The 16,013-nt window shown below is 34.9% G+C and overlaps 1 protein-coding gene across 6 annotated transcripts in view; it reads left to right on the top strand.

Annotated features, from left to right (window-relative positions):
- Nucleotides 1–16,013, top strand: part of abr (ABR activator of RhoGEF and GTPase) — a 373,871-nt gene that overhangs the window by 332,425 nt on the left and 25,433 nt on the right. The window contains exon 1 of one of the 6 annotated variants that reach the window (XM_067437978.1): nt 14,129–14,678. The exons of the other annotated variants lie outside the window; for them this stretch is intronic. Coding sequence (XP_067294079.1) covers nt 14,523–14,678 — 156 coding nt within the window. The 5' untranslated portion in view covers nt 14,129–14,522. Of the gene's footprint in view, nt 1–14,128; nt 14,679–16,013 lie in introns of those variants that run through there. 6 annotated transcript variants of the gene reach the window in all.

The following is a 16,013-nucleotide window of genomic DNA, read 5'->3' on the forward strand; positions in this document are numbered from 1 at the left end:
GTTGGTGTCACATCAGTGTGAGAGCAGAGTTTAGGTTCAGCCTTCAGGACAAAATTAAATCTGCCCCGAGAAGTTGTATATATCTAAGGCAAAATAGTAAAATCTAATGACAATTTCCTTTGTATCAGTCTTTCTTAATGTGCTTGATTACTCTCAGGCAAGCACCCAGTTTAAATCAATGAGGACCAGGAGGAAGATTACAGTTCAGGCAGATACAGAGCATCAATTGAGTCTGGTTTAGTTTATTGTTTACAGTTTGTTCATATTATAGTCATATTGGTAATATATAGCATTTTTTTATATTTGCCTGCTCAGGGACAAAAAGTTGTGTTTTGTGGCCTTTGCTGTCACTGCTGTCATCTGTTCATCTGTTCTCTTCATAAATCTCATTTGATAAACACAATAAGGCTGATTTTTTTTTTTTTTAGCAGTGACAGAAAAATCTAAAAAGGCCATCCATTGTTTTGACAGACAAAACAATCTTCAACCCCCCCCCCCCCCCCCCCCCCCCCCCACACACACACACACACACACATCTCTACGTCAGTATGTGAGGGCATAGTTTCGTGACACCTCCCAAATGTATTTGCAAATAAATAAGGTGTGACTTTTATTCTCACTGTAGTATTGTTGTCACCAGCATGCCCAACGTCATGGAGACCCTGTGTTTTCTGTTGCGGAAGCCAAACTACTTTGTTTGGCCTTTCAAAAGAGGGGACTATTAGAAAACAGTTGTTAAGCTTTAGTTACAACACTGTCCCAGAACAGTACAACCTAGGGGGACCATATTTTGATTACTGAAAGCCAGGACACTCTGCCCAGCAATGAGATACTTAAATGATACTCAAAATGTACTCAAATATTCCTTATTAATTTCAATACATTTAAAGTATGCCCCCTCTGTATAGATAGAAAATTGTTATATTAGGGCCAGGACAGGACTTAAAAACAGGACATGTCCTGGGAAAACAGGACGTTTGGTCTCCCTAGTACATCCCAAACATTTGACTGTGCTGCAAATTTTTCGGAGGACTGTTTTTTAGCATCTGGAAGATCACAGACCATTTCTACCTTTGACGTTTCTATTATAACAAATACAAATTTACCAATCTGATACTTTGTGGTCCAGTTGTACTAGCAACGTTGATCAATCAGCTTGGTCATCTCCATCATCCGGATAAGATTTGGACTCAAATTGATAAAGTAGGACCAACAGTATCATCTGTTAATATTGCTTTGCTTTGGGAGCATGACATTTACATCATATGCTTAAGATATCCGGGCCTTAAGATATCTCAATGCACTGGATCGCTGCACGATGTTGCGCTTTCTGAATGTCTGATGCATCCGACAGAGTTATGGGATGCACAGAGATGAGAAACGAGTTTGCACTAAAATGGTTTTGGGGGAAATCAGTTTAGTTGTGTACTGTAGTTAAGTATGAACAGCTAGAAAACAAAAGGTCCCATCCATTGACTTTACACACACTCGAGTCACCCCACAGCCAATGCATAGCATGTTAGAACCAGAACACACCCCTTGAAAACATCTGAGAGGTGCCCGACATGACATGAACCCCTGCTGTGTACAATGAGCTGTTCTGTAGAGTTCAGCTGATCCGGGATCAGCTGTAAACTCACATCTGATCCTCGTATACTTATCGTAGCAGTAACCGTACGCATGCCCATTGTTCTTACTTTCCATTCCTACCTCCATCCATTTGATAAGATGTTTACCTCTACCTGCCTCTGTGGTATTCAGAAGGGGGGACCTGCCTTACCTGAGGGTTATTGGATATAGAGAATGAGAATGTGAGAGAGTTTTCTTCTTTTATTACTCTAGACATAAATGTCAAGAATTAAAATAGAGGTGAGATGGTCCCTAATTAAGAGACCATCTTAAGGTTAAGTTGGCTCCCTACCTGGGTTAAGAATTTATCTTTATCTTTTTACTTCAAAATAAAAACTATAACTTTTACTTCACAAAGCCAAAAACATTGACGTGTCCACAAATCCCTCATTAAAAATAGACACAAAACTAAAATAAATTAAATAGAAATAGAAAAAATTAGTATTAATGATAAAATAAATAAAAAAAAACAACAACATTATTTTCATATTTTAAAACTGAAAATATTAAAATTAAAGCTAATTCAAATATGAAAAAAATAAAATAGTATAATAATCAAATAACTGGTTACTACTGCATGATTGAGTAGGTATTGGGGGGAAAAAAACTATGGAATCTCAAGGTACCTTAAATTTTCCACAAGATTTTGAGACATTTCCCGTAATCCTTTAACATACACAATGCAACGAGTAATTCAAAAATTGGGTGATCTTTTTTGATGATGTTCTAAAACAAGTTTTATATGCTGTAATATGATATGTGCGTGGATTGTGTATCTGCTATTAATATTTCACATATTCATCATAGTGTCATGAATATGTTTTGTACAATGATAAACTCTAATGTGAACAAATTATATTATAATTATACATTTGTACATTTTAATTCATGCTAAAATATCTCCTAAAATATTAATATTAAATTAATATTAAATTATTCATATTAATATTTCTTATTTTTCTGGGGTTTTTTTTATTTCTTTATTATTCATATAGCATAATATTTTTGTTTTATTATCATTATTTCATTTGATTTTGGCTCCCCACATATTGACCCACATATTTTTTTGTGTGAAAAATCACAGAAAATCCCCTTACGGAATATTAGGATTCTTAATTATTACTGTAGAATATCAGACAATACAATATCATCCATATGACGCTCAAATGAGATAAAACTGGAACAATCTGCCAAGTTCAGCGAAAACGCACTCACACGCAGACGCTACAGTGACATTTCAAAGAAAGCTAGTGAAAACTGCTTCTGTGTGAAGTCTTCAGATGAGGAGAGGGTGTATTTTGTGTTTTTGTTGTGATTAAGGTCATGCTTAGTCTTTAAAATGATTGCTGCATATCTGATGATGCTTGCATCAGACCTATTATTAGATTTCAGCTTTCCTCTTGCAGTACATCAAAGTATGGCTGCTCTGAATATTGATTTAGTTAAAAATGGTTAAAGTAGCACAAACACAGTCACTGTGGCAACCCAGCATCATTTGATCTGTCAAGGTGCTCTAATACAGGTGCCACACACACACACACACACACACACACACACACACACACACACACACACACACACACACACACACACACACACACACACACACACACACACACACACACAGCTTTTGTTCTTAATTTTTTTTTTTTTTTTTTGTGAGACAGGCTCTGCACACATGAAAGCGGGATCTGCTAATGCACTCAAGAGTCCCCCTCGTTTCCCCTCTTTCCCCCAGGACACACCTTACAAACCCAACCACCAGCCCTTCACATGAAAGGCTAGAAACCCTATTCTGTTTCCTGCCCTTGGTTCCTCCTCCCCCTCTCCATCCATTCTTTGGATGGAGTCTTTGTGATTCGCTGTGTTTCTGTACAATAGCAGATCCATGTCCTAATTAAATAGCTGATGGAATAATACAGTTAACCATGGTACAGTGATGGTAATGTTGTGGTATTTGATGTATACCACACTAATGAATAATTGCTGTATTTATTTATGGTATTTGCTTAGAATGGTGGGCTACTTCAAAGATAAAGTGGTATTGCTTTTATTGTAGTGGCCAAAATGGCCAAAATGTAGTGGCTCCAGTCGAACATTTTCTAGTTACCTGATCACATCAAAATGTTTCAGTTGGCGGAATTGAAATTCTTTGAATTAATGTGATTTAATTCACAGAAAATCAATACGGCCAACTGAAAAATTTAGATGTGATCAGTCACTTGAAAATTTTAAATTGGAGACCTGAATTTTTTTTACAGTGTAGTTATTTTCTGTGTGACTATTAGCTCGTACATCATCCAGTATATCCGCACATACCTCTCACCCCTTAACCAGCCCCAACTCCATCTTGCCACATCACTATTACACTTGTCATGTTTTCTGCACTGCTTGTTCTTATTCTAGTTACGGTTGACACCCATTCGAAAAATTCATAACATCCCACAAAAACAGTAGCACAACAGCTTGCTTAAAAAAAAAAAAAAAAAAAAAAAAAAATATATATATATATATATATATATATATATATATATATATATATATATATATATATATATATATATATATATATATATATATATATATATATATGTATGTGTGTGTGTGTGTGTGTGTATTAGGGCCGGGACTAGATTAAAAAAAAAAATCTAATTAATTAGAGGCTTTGTAATTAATTAATCAAAATTAATTAAATTTTAATTGCATATAAATATTTGACGTGAGAACAATGAGAAGTAATTTTTCACATGTATTTTTAGTATACCATTGAATAATGACTGAATACATAAGCTTAATCAACAAAACATAGTTTATTTATTTCTGTCCAGCAGACCAGTGCAATGTTTGTCATTAAGTATAGCAAAAGCATATTTGTGATATTTGAGGCTCGATGTGCTGCGGTGATACGCAAATTCCTTGTTGTATAACGTTAGCTTGCACACAACCATGCTCTTGTCGACGCTTCCATCCTTTTGTTTTTTAAAACAAAATTTCCCATCCACGAGGTCAAGCAAAGCGGTCTCAGCTTCTTCATTCATGTTCACTGGTTGTTGTCGTGACTCGTGCGCGCTAGTTGGTGTTCCAGTATAATCGGTCCGTCGAAACTCATTCATTGAAAAACGTTCCGCGGTGCAAAAATAAATGTGGTTAAAATTGTTATTTATTTTTTTGCGTAATTAATTAACGTGTTAAAGTCCCGCAATTAATTAATCTTAATTAACGCATTAAAGTCCCGACCCTAATATATATATATATATATATATATATATATATATATATATATATATATATATATATATATATATATATATATATATATATATATATATATATATATATATATATATATATATATTGTTAAACATGGATAACACCAGCCTGACGTGGTCATACTCAATTTTAGTTAGAATATGAGTCTCAAACTGCTCCATTGGGCTGTGATTATCGAACCAGGAAAGACCTCAGTTGGATAGACCTACAACCAACCGTGGGTCCGAACAGTTACTGTTCGGGGATAATTACTCTATGGATCGAGGCCAGACCGAACCGCTCGACCTAAAAATGTTGTGGGCGGGGCTAAGTACGGCTGGCATCCAGGCTAGGAAAACACTTAAATTTGAGGAAAAAATAAGTCAATACAAGTTTTAAAATACATTAAACAAGAAAGTGTGTATTTTAAATTGTAGTTGTTGTATTTGACGATATTACTGATTTTATCTTTTTGATCAAGTATTGTAAGTGCAGCCTTGGTGAACATTTCTTTGTAAGAGACAGTTTTAAGCAACTTTTTAACATTTTAAACAATTTTAAACAGGGTTTAAATAAAATGTATTGTAATTGCTACTACATTATGTCTGGAGTTTCCACACTTAGCTACTGCTCTTTTGGATGCAGATAAAGCACCATTGTAAAGAACAATTATTTTGTAAATTTGAGCTCTGTTATTATGAAATCAGTAAAAGCAGTATGTTTACTGTGAAGTGGCATCTGAAAATGGACAACTGTGGTTTAGACATAAGTGTATGGTTACCAGACCACCTTTTTGTGTATTTGTGTTTGGCTCTGGTCAAAATGCCTTATGTAGGTTTAGTCATTGAGTCCATGAATAACTAGTGAGACAAGGTTGTGAATTGAGGTTATGATTGTACCTCTGGTTTAAGTTTTTTTTTTGGTGCCAATTTAGGTCATTAAACGCTGACGTCACTGTGAGCTTTGCTTTATTCACAGGCTAAACATCCACCTGGGGTTATCTCAGGGCAGTCAGGGACAGCACTCACCCATCCATACATTCTCCAAACCGCTTGACCACCTATGTGGTCCTCCAAACGGAACCACATAGAGCAGGACATCATCTAAAACATGACAAGAAAAGAAAGAAAAAAATAGCTGTGATATGAAAATTATTCCCCTCCCTCCCTGTTGTTGTAAGCCACCAGTCTCTGACAGAGAAGAAAGAGAAAAGGAAGAGAAAAGAGTGTCTGCCCTCATCTAAACTCAATCTTTCAGCCTTTAGCTTTACCTGTTTAATGAGCATCACTGTCACTTGTTTCTGAAAAGATGAAAGAGAAAACCCTACTGAACACTTACCACCCCTTTTATATACTTTCCAAGAGAAGAACAAGGGTATCATGCACCTATTTTTTCCCCACCAGTTTCACTGTGTTACAAACACACACTGTATTTACTTTTCAATTATTTTTTTTCTGTTGCAATTTAAAATAGTTTTTCTATTTTAATATTTGTTAATGTATTTTATTCCTATGATTGCAAATTAATAATTTTAAAGAATGATTACTCATTCATCTTTATTCTTTAATTATCCTTCAGAAATCATTCTACTATGCTGATTCGGTGCTCAAGAAACATTTTTATTATTATTATCAATGTTTAAAAAAATAGTTGTGCTGCTTAATATTTTTTGTGCAAAATTGGCTGTTTATTAGTACTTATAAAACAAATATTAATGCCTTATTCTTCATGACCTTATTCTACATCCCTTAATCCTACCCAATACTTAAACTTAAATGCTAAAAAAAAACTACCTTACTAAGTATTAATAAGCAGTAAATTAGAAGTTTATTGAGGCAAAAGTCAAAGTTAATAGTTAATATGTGTTACCAATTAAACTTTACACTGAATTCAAATACTTGATATAGCTGAAACTTCCCTATATTGAGTGCTTTAACTGTGTTTATATAACACATTTGAAATGTAAGGACTGTCAAGAGAAAATGTAATCAGGTGATGTTTGCTATTTATTGAGGGTGATATAAACATCATGTAGTGGACTAAGTCACTGATTTCATTCAAAGTCTAATGCTCTGGATATGGAAGTAATGTGTTGTTAAATGTGTAATCTTTGTAAATGTGGCTATGTGATTCTACAGCATGAGATCCAGCACTGTTGTGATAATTGAATAATATACAAGATCTTAAAATGTACTGCTCAAATGTTTTTATCTATGGCATTACATAAAAACACACAGACATCAAGAATCAGTGTTTGAAGAGTTTCAACAATGGTGACAATCAATATAAAGCTTCATAGGGTGCCACCAAACAAAATGTATATGAATTGTGGCATGAACAAATTATGCATCTAAATTGACACATTTTCTTTGATTCTTACTATTTGCTTTTACTTTTGCTATTTTTGTTGTGATTGATTTATGTTTAACATAAACACTATGTTTTATGTTTATCTTAATTTTTCCATTGTCACCATTGTGGAGATTCATACAATGATTCTTAATGTCTGTGTGTGTCTAAGTAATGCTGTAGATTAAAACCTTGTGGGCACTAGTTTTGTTTCTTTAAATCCTGCATATTTTTTGATTTCCAAAACTGTCCTGGGTCTTATGCTGTGGAATTATTTGGCTCCTATTATGAATAATACAAAAAATAATAACACAATAACTCTATAATCCGAGCATTAGACTCTGAATGAGATCAGTGATTCAGCCACTACATGCTGATTATATAATTATCAACAAAAAGCTAACATGATCTGACAACATTTTATCTTGGCTCCTCTTGCCATATAAAATGGCCTATATAAACACACAGTTAAAACAGCTAATAATAAAGGGTCATGAGTCCAACTAAAGCAAACACTGGTCACCATTATAGTGACTTCAAATTATTATTTTCATTAAAACATAAAAAACAGAAATAAAGCCAATCTGTTTAGCAATGTGTGAAGCTGGTAATGCTGTTTGTGGAGTTGTTTAAACCTCCTTTGCTGTGATCTTAAGAGATTTAATGTCTTTTATCTTCAGTTGATTTAATCTAAGGCTGTGGCTGAAGTCAGTTGTAGTTCTTGTGTTTCTCTTTCATTCAGTGACTCTGCTCATTATCATCAGGTGTTCATCACTAATGCTCAATTATCACTTATTTAATCACTTAACAATACCATTATTATCCAATTATCATGCTGGCATCAGTTTGAGTTAGGGATGCTCATATTGACCATTTAACCGTTAACCAAGAGTAAGAATTTTTACAGATTAATACTATCAGTTAAACGGTTACAATTTTATTTTTTATTTTTTTGCTTTTGTTTGTTTGTTTACCGTATGGTTAATGAAAAAAAAAAAGCTGTGTTTATCTCATGGGGCTCGTCGACACTTGCAACCACACTTGGCAACACAGACATATTTCACAAAATGAAGCAATGGGAAAGATGGTTTCCCCTTCTGTTTTGCTAATCTATAAACAGCTATTCTGCTGTTTGCACAGTAAAAAAAAAAAGAAAAAAGTGAACAAAGTATTTTTAATGGGTTACAGACACTCGTCATTTGTATTTTTATTTAATACCAATTCAATATTATAATTTTATCAGTTAACGGTTAATAATCGATTAATGAGCATCGGTTGTTGGTCAGGAAAATTAACCGAAATGAGCATCCCTAGTTTGAGTTCTGTTTCAGTCATTGTGTCCACATAATGTTCGGTAATATCTGAGTGCAGTGAACATTTATTTAGTACATATTACTTAGTTTTAGTTTTTGCAAATTAGCACTGTCTCCACTCAATCACTGAAGTTCACAATACGTGATCCACTTTACTGTAGTAAATGCTACACAATGGCAAGTGGAAATACTGGTTTAATTCAGCCATAATCATGCATAATTCACTAACTAGATTGCTAAATATACCAGATTTTTCATATCAACAGAAAAATATACCAGGATAACCTGGCTTCTCTGAAGACTCCGCAGCTTCGCATATGGATATAGGATATTCACATAGGATATGCTAAAGTCCGTCCACATATTGGTGTGATTGATTAAAAAGTAGCTTGTGATAAGGAACACTGATTTAAAACTGTGTTTTTTCACTGCAGTTTGAGTAAATACTCAGCAATAATGTTGACTTATGACTTTGCACATGGTTTGTCTTAAAACATATTAAAAACACTGCATAGACATATAAACATGATTTTCACCAAAGGAGGTCTTTAAAACATCTTATAATGTGTTTAAAGCACGTTTAAACCCAGATGCCCAATTCTAAAGTATCTCTCCCTTTTTTCCCAGACATTCTTTCCTCAGAATGATGACGCATTGCCCGAATTAGTTTGCTGCGTTTTATCTATATTTTAAAAATAACCAGTCGCAGTGTTCTTACATGCCCTCATACCACAAGCCTCTGGAGACAGAGAAAAAGAGAGGTAGAGTGCTCGAGCTGCAGAGAACACACAACGAATCTTAGTCAGTAATTATACCACTGATGTTGCAGCCATTTCTATCCTTCTGTCTCCTTTTGGCGCATTGTCTTCTTCCAAGCAGCCCTGGGGCCAAAGCCGTACCCTTGGATTGGAAGCTATTTAGTATGCTGTACATTGGTCTCTATCTAAAGACAAACATACAAATTCAGATCCATGGCTGGTTAACACACATCTGACATTGAGTGGTGTTGGTCAAATGGGAAATTCAAGTTTGAATATGGCATGTGTCATTTCCCTCTGCCTGTATTTTTTGTTGCTGTGCTGCGTTCAATAAAAAGTGGTGAAATGCCAAAGCTAAGAATATGAGATCTTCAATATCCAAGGACACACCGTTGTGTGTCAAACGTTCACTGCTCACTATCTACCTTGAATTCACTCTTTTGTCTTTTATCAGACTAGATAATGATCGCAGGCTTTTAGCATTAACACACTTTTTTCATATATTCATAGCTTATTATTATTATTATTATTATTATTATTATTATTATTATTATTATTATTATTATTATAGCTGATCGTTTCATCTGCTTAAGTACACACAGATTGCACACACATCACAGAGAGAAAGGATCCTGCTAATATTAGCTGATTTTACATGTTGGTTAAAGCCAATACTTAAAGGGATGGTTCAACCCCCCAAAAAAAATTCTGTCATCACTTACCCTCATGTTGTTTCAAACCTGTTTGTTCTGTTAAACTCAAAAGAAGATATTTTAAAGAATGTTGGTAACAATTCGTCTTTGCCTCAGACATCATGCCCACTGACCTTTAGCTGAACATCTGATGCATATGGCACAAAAAATTGGAAACACTTCAGGAGTTTTAAAGTCATCATCTGATGACATTGAATTCTACACAATTTCCAGGAGACTCATGTCGTGTTCTTTAATGGTTCTTTGGTCCACCTGGAAACAAAGATGCTGTGACGCCAAACCCCCTTTTGGGCAATGAATATGTTTGGCCAACTGTGATAATGAGTTAATCAGTATCAACTAAACGCTGGATTTTCAAAAGTATGTAAAATTCACGGCAAAGACTCTTTAAAATATGTCCAAGAGTTTTGCACACCAATCTGTTACTGTAGGGACATCGATATTACATTTTCACACCTTTAAACATGATGTGGATGAAAACAAACTGTGATTTAGTTGCATTGCATGTCAGTCAGTCAGCCTCCAAGTGGTCCTTGGCCAGGGAAAGCTTCTATATTCTATATGAAAGGTATTTTCACTGAGTGTAAATAGAATCTAGTTGCTATTTACACTATGTGCAAATAGGGATAGATGCTATTTATATCAAGTGTAAATAGCAACTAGATTTTATTAACACTCAGTGAAAAAAGCTGTAGATTTTATTTACTAAGTGAAAATAGTGATATATTATATTTACACCATATAAAGTTGCAGTTCTTTGTAATATAAATATTAATTACATGTAGTTTATACTTTTGACAGATAAATACCAGTTGCACCTCAGTATTGTTGTACATTAACAGGATGCTATGATAAATTATTATAGTGTGAATTATTTTTATTGTTTTTAATTATTAAATGGATACCGCCTTAAAGGAACACTAAAAGCCCTCCCTACACCTATCCCTAACCCTACCCAATAAATGTTTTATTATAATTAAGTATTTTGTTAGACACTTTATTTACACATTTAGAACATTTTCTTAAATTCTTAAAAAAAAATGTGATTTGTGATGAGAAAAGAGAGAAGATCCATTCGCCATAGACTTTACTGATTATGCCACTGAGGATGTTGAACTATGAGCAGTTTTTTTTTATAGCCAGACATTGTTAGGCGGAGTTAGTGTGAATAGCACTTGCCAACAAGGCACGCTATTTGCGCTTGGTGTGAATAGACATTCCATAATCAAATTTGCCAAAATATTTAATAAAGTTGCACACAGGAAACAGAGACTACATGGAACTTTGTAAAGTTTTTGTTTTCGAATTGTGCTGCAGGGTGTTATGGATGCTGATTCCATGTTTGGATAAATCCTGGTACGTGGATGTGCTTGGGTGCATGGTGCGGCACTGGTACTGCATTATTTTTTAAGTAAACCCATTTGGTCTTTGCTACACCAGGCACAGTTTCTTCAGCACATTTGTGGTTTTTACAAAGCACTAGTAATACAGTGATTTTTTTCAGTCTTATGCAATATAAATGAGATTTGGAAGGAGGAAAGGTGGCATGAGGACAAATGGAAAGAAGGAGGAGAGCAAAACTACCAGGTAGAAACCATTGTGTGCCACTCCAGAGACTAGCATGAGGACAGAAGATGTAGAACAATCCCACTTCTGCTTACATAACCAACATATATACTCCAACACCCACAAGACGTGACCACCTCATGCTCCCAGTGACACACTGCAAAGATTACAGTAGCAGAGAATGTGCTCTGTAACAATAGTGTCAGATGATGAAAAATGTTTGTCTTCATTAACCCACAGACTTTAAGGATATTTTTGTCTCTAACTTGTTTTTGTGAAGTAGAGAACGTGGTGGTTCAGGTCTTAAGGAAACATGAGGAAAACCTATCCAGGTCATATTTCACACCAAAATCAACTTAAATCTTGTTATATTTAGTTATATTTAGTTATATACGTTAAATTTGCCACAAATAAACTGAAGCCTGGTTTACGACCAATAACATTTTTGTATTATTAACACTATTTTTATGACAGTTCAGTATGTTTTCCAGTAGTTTTTAATCTTTAAATTTGGATCTAAACTTTTTTTTTTCTCAGTGATGATTCGTTTTGTATTATGTATTAAATCGGGCTGTTTACAAGTTACACTGATATACACTTACCTAAAGGATTATTAGCAACACCTGTTACATTTTTCATTAATGCAATTGTCTAATTAACCAATCACATGGCAGTTGCTTCAATGCATTTAGGGCTGTGGTCCTGGTCAAGACAATCTCCTGAACTCCAAACTGAATGTCAGAATGGGAAAGAAAGGTGATTTAAGCAATTTTGAACTTAGCATGGTTGTTGGTGCCAGACGGACCGGTCTGAGTATTTCACAATCTGCTCAATTACAGGGATTTTCATGCACAACCATTTATAGGGTTTACAAAGAATGGTGTGAAAAGGGAAAAACATCCAGTATGTGGCAGTCCTGTGGGCGAAAATGTCTTGTTGATGCTAGAGGTCAGAGGAGAATAGGCCGACTGATTCAAGCTGATAGAAGAGCAACTTTGACTGAAATAGCCACTTGTTACAACCGAAGAATGCAGCAAAGCATTTGTGAAGCCACAACATGCACAACCTTGAGGCGGATGGGCTACAACAGCAGAAGACCCCACCGAGTACTACTCATCTCCACTAAAAATAGGAAAAAGAGGCTACAATTTGCACGAGCTCACCAAAATTGGACAGTTGAAGACTGGAAAAAGGTTGCCTGGTCTGATGAGTCTCCATTTCTATTGAGACATTCAGATGGTAGAGTCAGAATTTGGCATAAACAGAATGAGAATATGGATCCATTATGCCTTGTTACCACTGTGCCGGCTGGTGGTGGTGGTGTAATGGTGTGGGGGATGTTTTCTTGGCACATTTTAGGCCCCTTAGTGCCAATTGGGAATCAATTAAATACCATGGCCTACCTGAGCATTGTTTCTGACCATGTCCATCTATTTATGACCACCATGTACCCATCCTGCAGGATAATGCACCATGTCACAAAGCTCGAATCATTTCAAATTAATTTCTTGAACATTATCATGAGTTCATGGGATGTGGTGGAACGGGAGCTTCGTGCCTTCATCCCACAAATCTCCATGATCAATATAGGCCAACATTTCTAAAAAATTATTTCAGCACCTTGTTGAATCAATGCCACATAGAATTAAGGGAGTTCTGAAGGCGAAAGGGGGACAAACACAGTATTAGTATGTGTTCTTAATAATACTTTAGGTGAGTGTATATGTGAATTTTATATATAGTTTACCATTCAAAAATGTAGGGTGGGGAAGTATTGTTTTTAAAAGAAGTGTCTTATGCTCACCAAGGCTTATCAAAAGTACAGTAAACTGTATTAGTATACTGTAATAAACTAAAACACCATAAAACTGTACTATTTTGAAATATTATTTCAATTTAAAATAGCTGTTTTCTATTTTACTACTGTGATGGAAAAGCTGAATTTTCAGCAGCCATTACTAAACTTTGTGTCACATGATCCTTTAAAATCCTGACTATTTGGTGATATTTTGTTGAATAACAGTTCTACTTCATCATTTTGTGAAAACTATACATTATTCAGGATTTTTTGATGCTTAAGTTTAAAAGAAGAGCATTTACTCTAAATACAAAATATTTTTTATAACATTGGACACTTTAATGTATCTTTGTTGAATAAAATAAATTTTAGTATAACAATTTGTTTTTATTCATTGTATAGTACCGATCTGATTGTGGGAATATGCTTGTTATAAATTTTTTATAATTGTGCTATTTGTTATAAAATCCTTCTAAAAATAGGCTATAATTTCTCTGTGTAAAAAATAATTTCTTTAAACAATAGTTATTTTTATTTAGGGTAAAATCTTCTATACTGATACTGAGGTAACTCGGCACACAAAGAACATTCCTCCTTTATGTCTCTCTGTCATCCTCTCCCTCCGTCTCGCATCTGGAGACTTAAAAACTGCTTTGTGATAGAATCAGCTCACCCACTCCCTCTTTTTTTTTTCTCCTCCCACTCTTTCTTCCTCTCACTCTCTGTTTTCTGAGGATCAGATGTTGAGGAGAGAGCAGCAAGAGAGAGATGCAGGCGGTGGAGAGGGTTACTTTAACATCCCCTGAAGGATCTATAGTTCAAATTTTAAGCTTGAGAAAAGGCAAACACATGGAAATGTTTACTTTCCTCCAGAAATGAACTCTTTATTCCACAGGGTTCATTACTCTGCTGATTTTTATTCATTTTGGTAATCAATCCGTCCTCAGAGAACACAACACAAGAAGTGTAGAAATGTTTCTTGCGATCTCCAAGTGAAGGCAATTTTTAGAAAAGTGTTTTTTATCCGTTTGCTGTGAAGAATTTGGGAGGAGTTTTATTTTACCTTGGGAATCGTTCTACTGGTGTTCCGGGGGTCAGCACCCCCCTCTCTTTCTCTGTGCGTGGTTGCGAGAGGAACACAGTCAGGATGACAGAGATTGTGGTGACGGACTGTAATCTGAACTCGGTGTGTGAGCGTGTGGAGCAGCACTGCTGCGTGGACGATCCTTCAGCCATCAAAAAACACACCAACAGCGGTGCCAAACTGTGGGGCCGTGTGCGCAGTAAACTGCTCCGGCAAAAGGTCACTCACTCTTTCATTATTTCTACATCTGTTACATCCTCTCTACAGCCTCTGGTCTCATTATTCTCTTCAGTTTTTCTATCAGTTTCCTGAACTATAACTTACTGAAACTCTTTGAATATCCCTGCACTTTTTCATGCTGTCTCGAAATGCAGAACGTTGTTCTTATAATTAGTTTGTCTCACTTTATTTTCAGTGCCTTGATGTACTAAGATTTAAATTAATCATTTGATGCAATGCTCTTGGACTTTCACATTGTACTTTATATATACATATGTAAACTGCAAAATTACTATTTAAATATGAATCCCGCGTGTGTGTGTGGGTGGGGGGGGGGGGTAGATAGAGGTTAATTATCACTTTAACCTGCTGTCCTCAGAGACCCTGGCAAGTATCACCCACCCACTGATACAGAGATCAATTATACCATTGCATAATTTTGTATTAATAATTACAACACCAGCTATTATCATGCATTTTCAAAGGTTCTTATAGCTGAGATCCAGAGCATGATTTATAAATTAACCTATGAATCTGTATTCACTGATAAAGAATAAAATAAAATTGACAAATGGAGGTTTTGATGATGGATATTTTTTTGTATTTATAATATAAATTCCAAATGAAAATAAAACTATTTAAGTATTAATTTGTTACATTTTTAAATGAAATGTGTATAACAAAAAATCTAAAAAACTAGGATTTAAAAACAAGGTATGCAATTATTATTATTAATAATTGTTGAAATATTATTCAATTAATATTTTTTTTAAAGCATTTTAATTCAATTTACTCAGGGTGTGTTCAATAATTAGGGGCCAAGTAATTAAAGGTGCTTGGGCACCTTTTGTATCCGTTCTTGTTCTTATTATTATTCTTCCTTCTTCCGCTCTTGAGTCTATGGCACCCCATAGAACCACTTTCGCAAAAGTTGTGAAATTTGGCACACAGATAGAGGATAGTCCCAACTGTCTCTATAGCCAATTCCTCGAGTCTCAATCTCAATCCCTCTAGTAACACCATTTGTCCAAAGTTGCAATGTTTACTTTTAAACCATAAGGGCTAGAAACAAAATTATTATTATTTTTTCATTTGATTCCTCAAGCTGATTTGATTGCACCCTATGATGTAATTTCCCATCATGAATATTTCCCCACCATTTAGAATTTTCCGGAAAAAAACGTTTTTTAACTTCTCCTAGGCCTTTGCTCTGATTTTCACAAAAATTGAACCAGATCATCGTCAGACCATGCTGACAAAAATGTATTCAATTCAAGCTTAATTTGTACAAGTACAAATTGTACGTAGCGGTTGCAAACATATACTGTACAAATA

The sequence above is a fragment of the Pseudorasbora parva genome, chromosome 3, assembly GCF_024679245.1.
Source record: "Pseudorasbora parva isolate DD20220531a chromosome 3, ASM2467924v1, whole genome shotgun sequence".
NCBI lineage: Eukaryota > Metazoa > Chordata > Actinopteri > Cypriniformes > Gobionidae > Pseudorasbora > Pseudorasbora parva.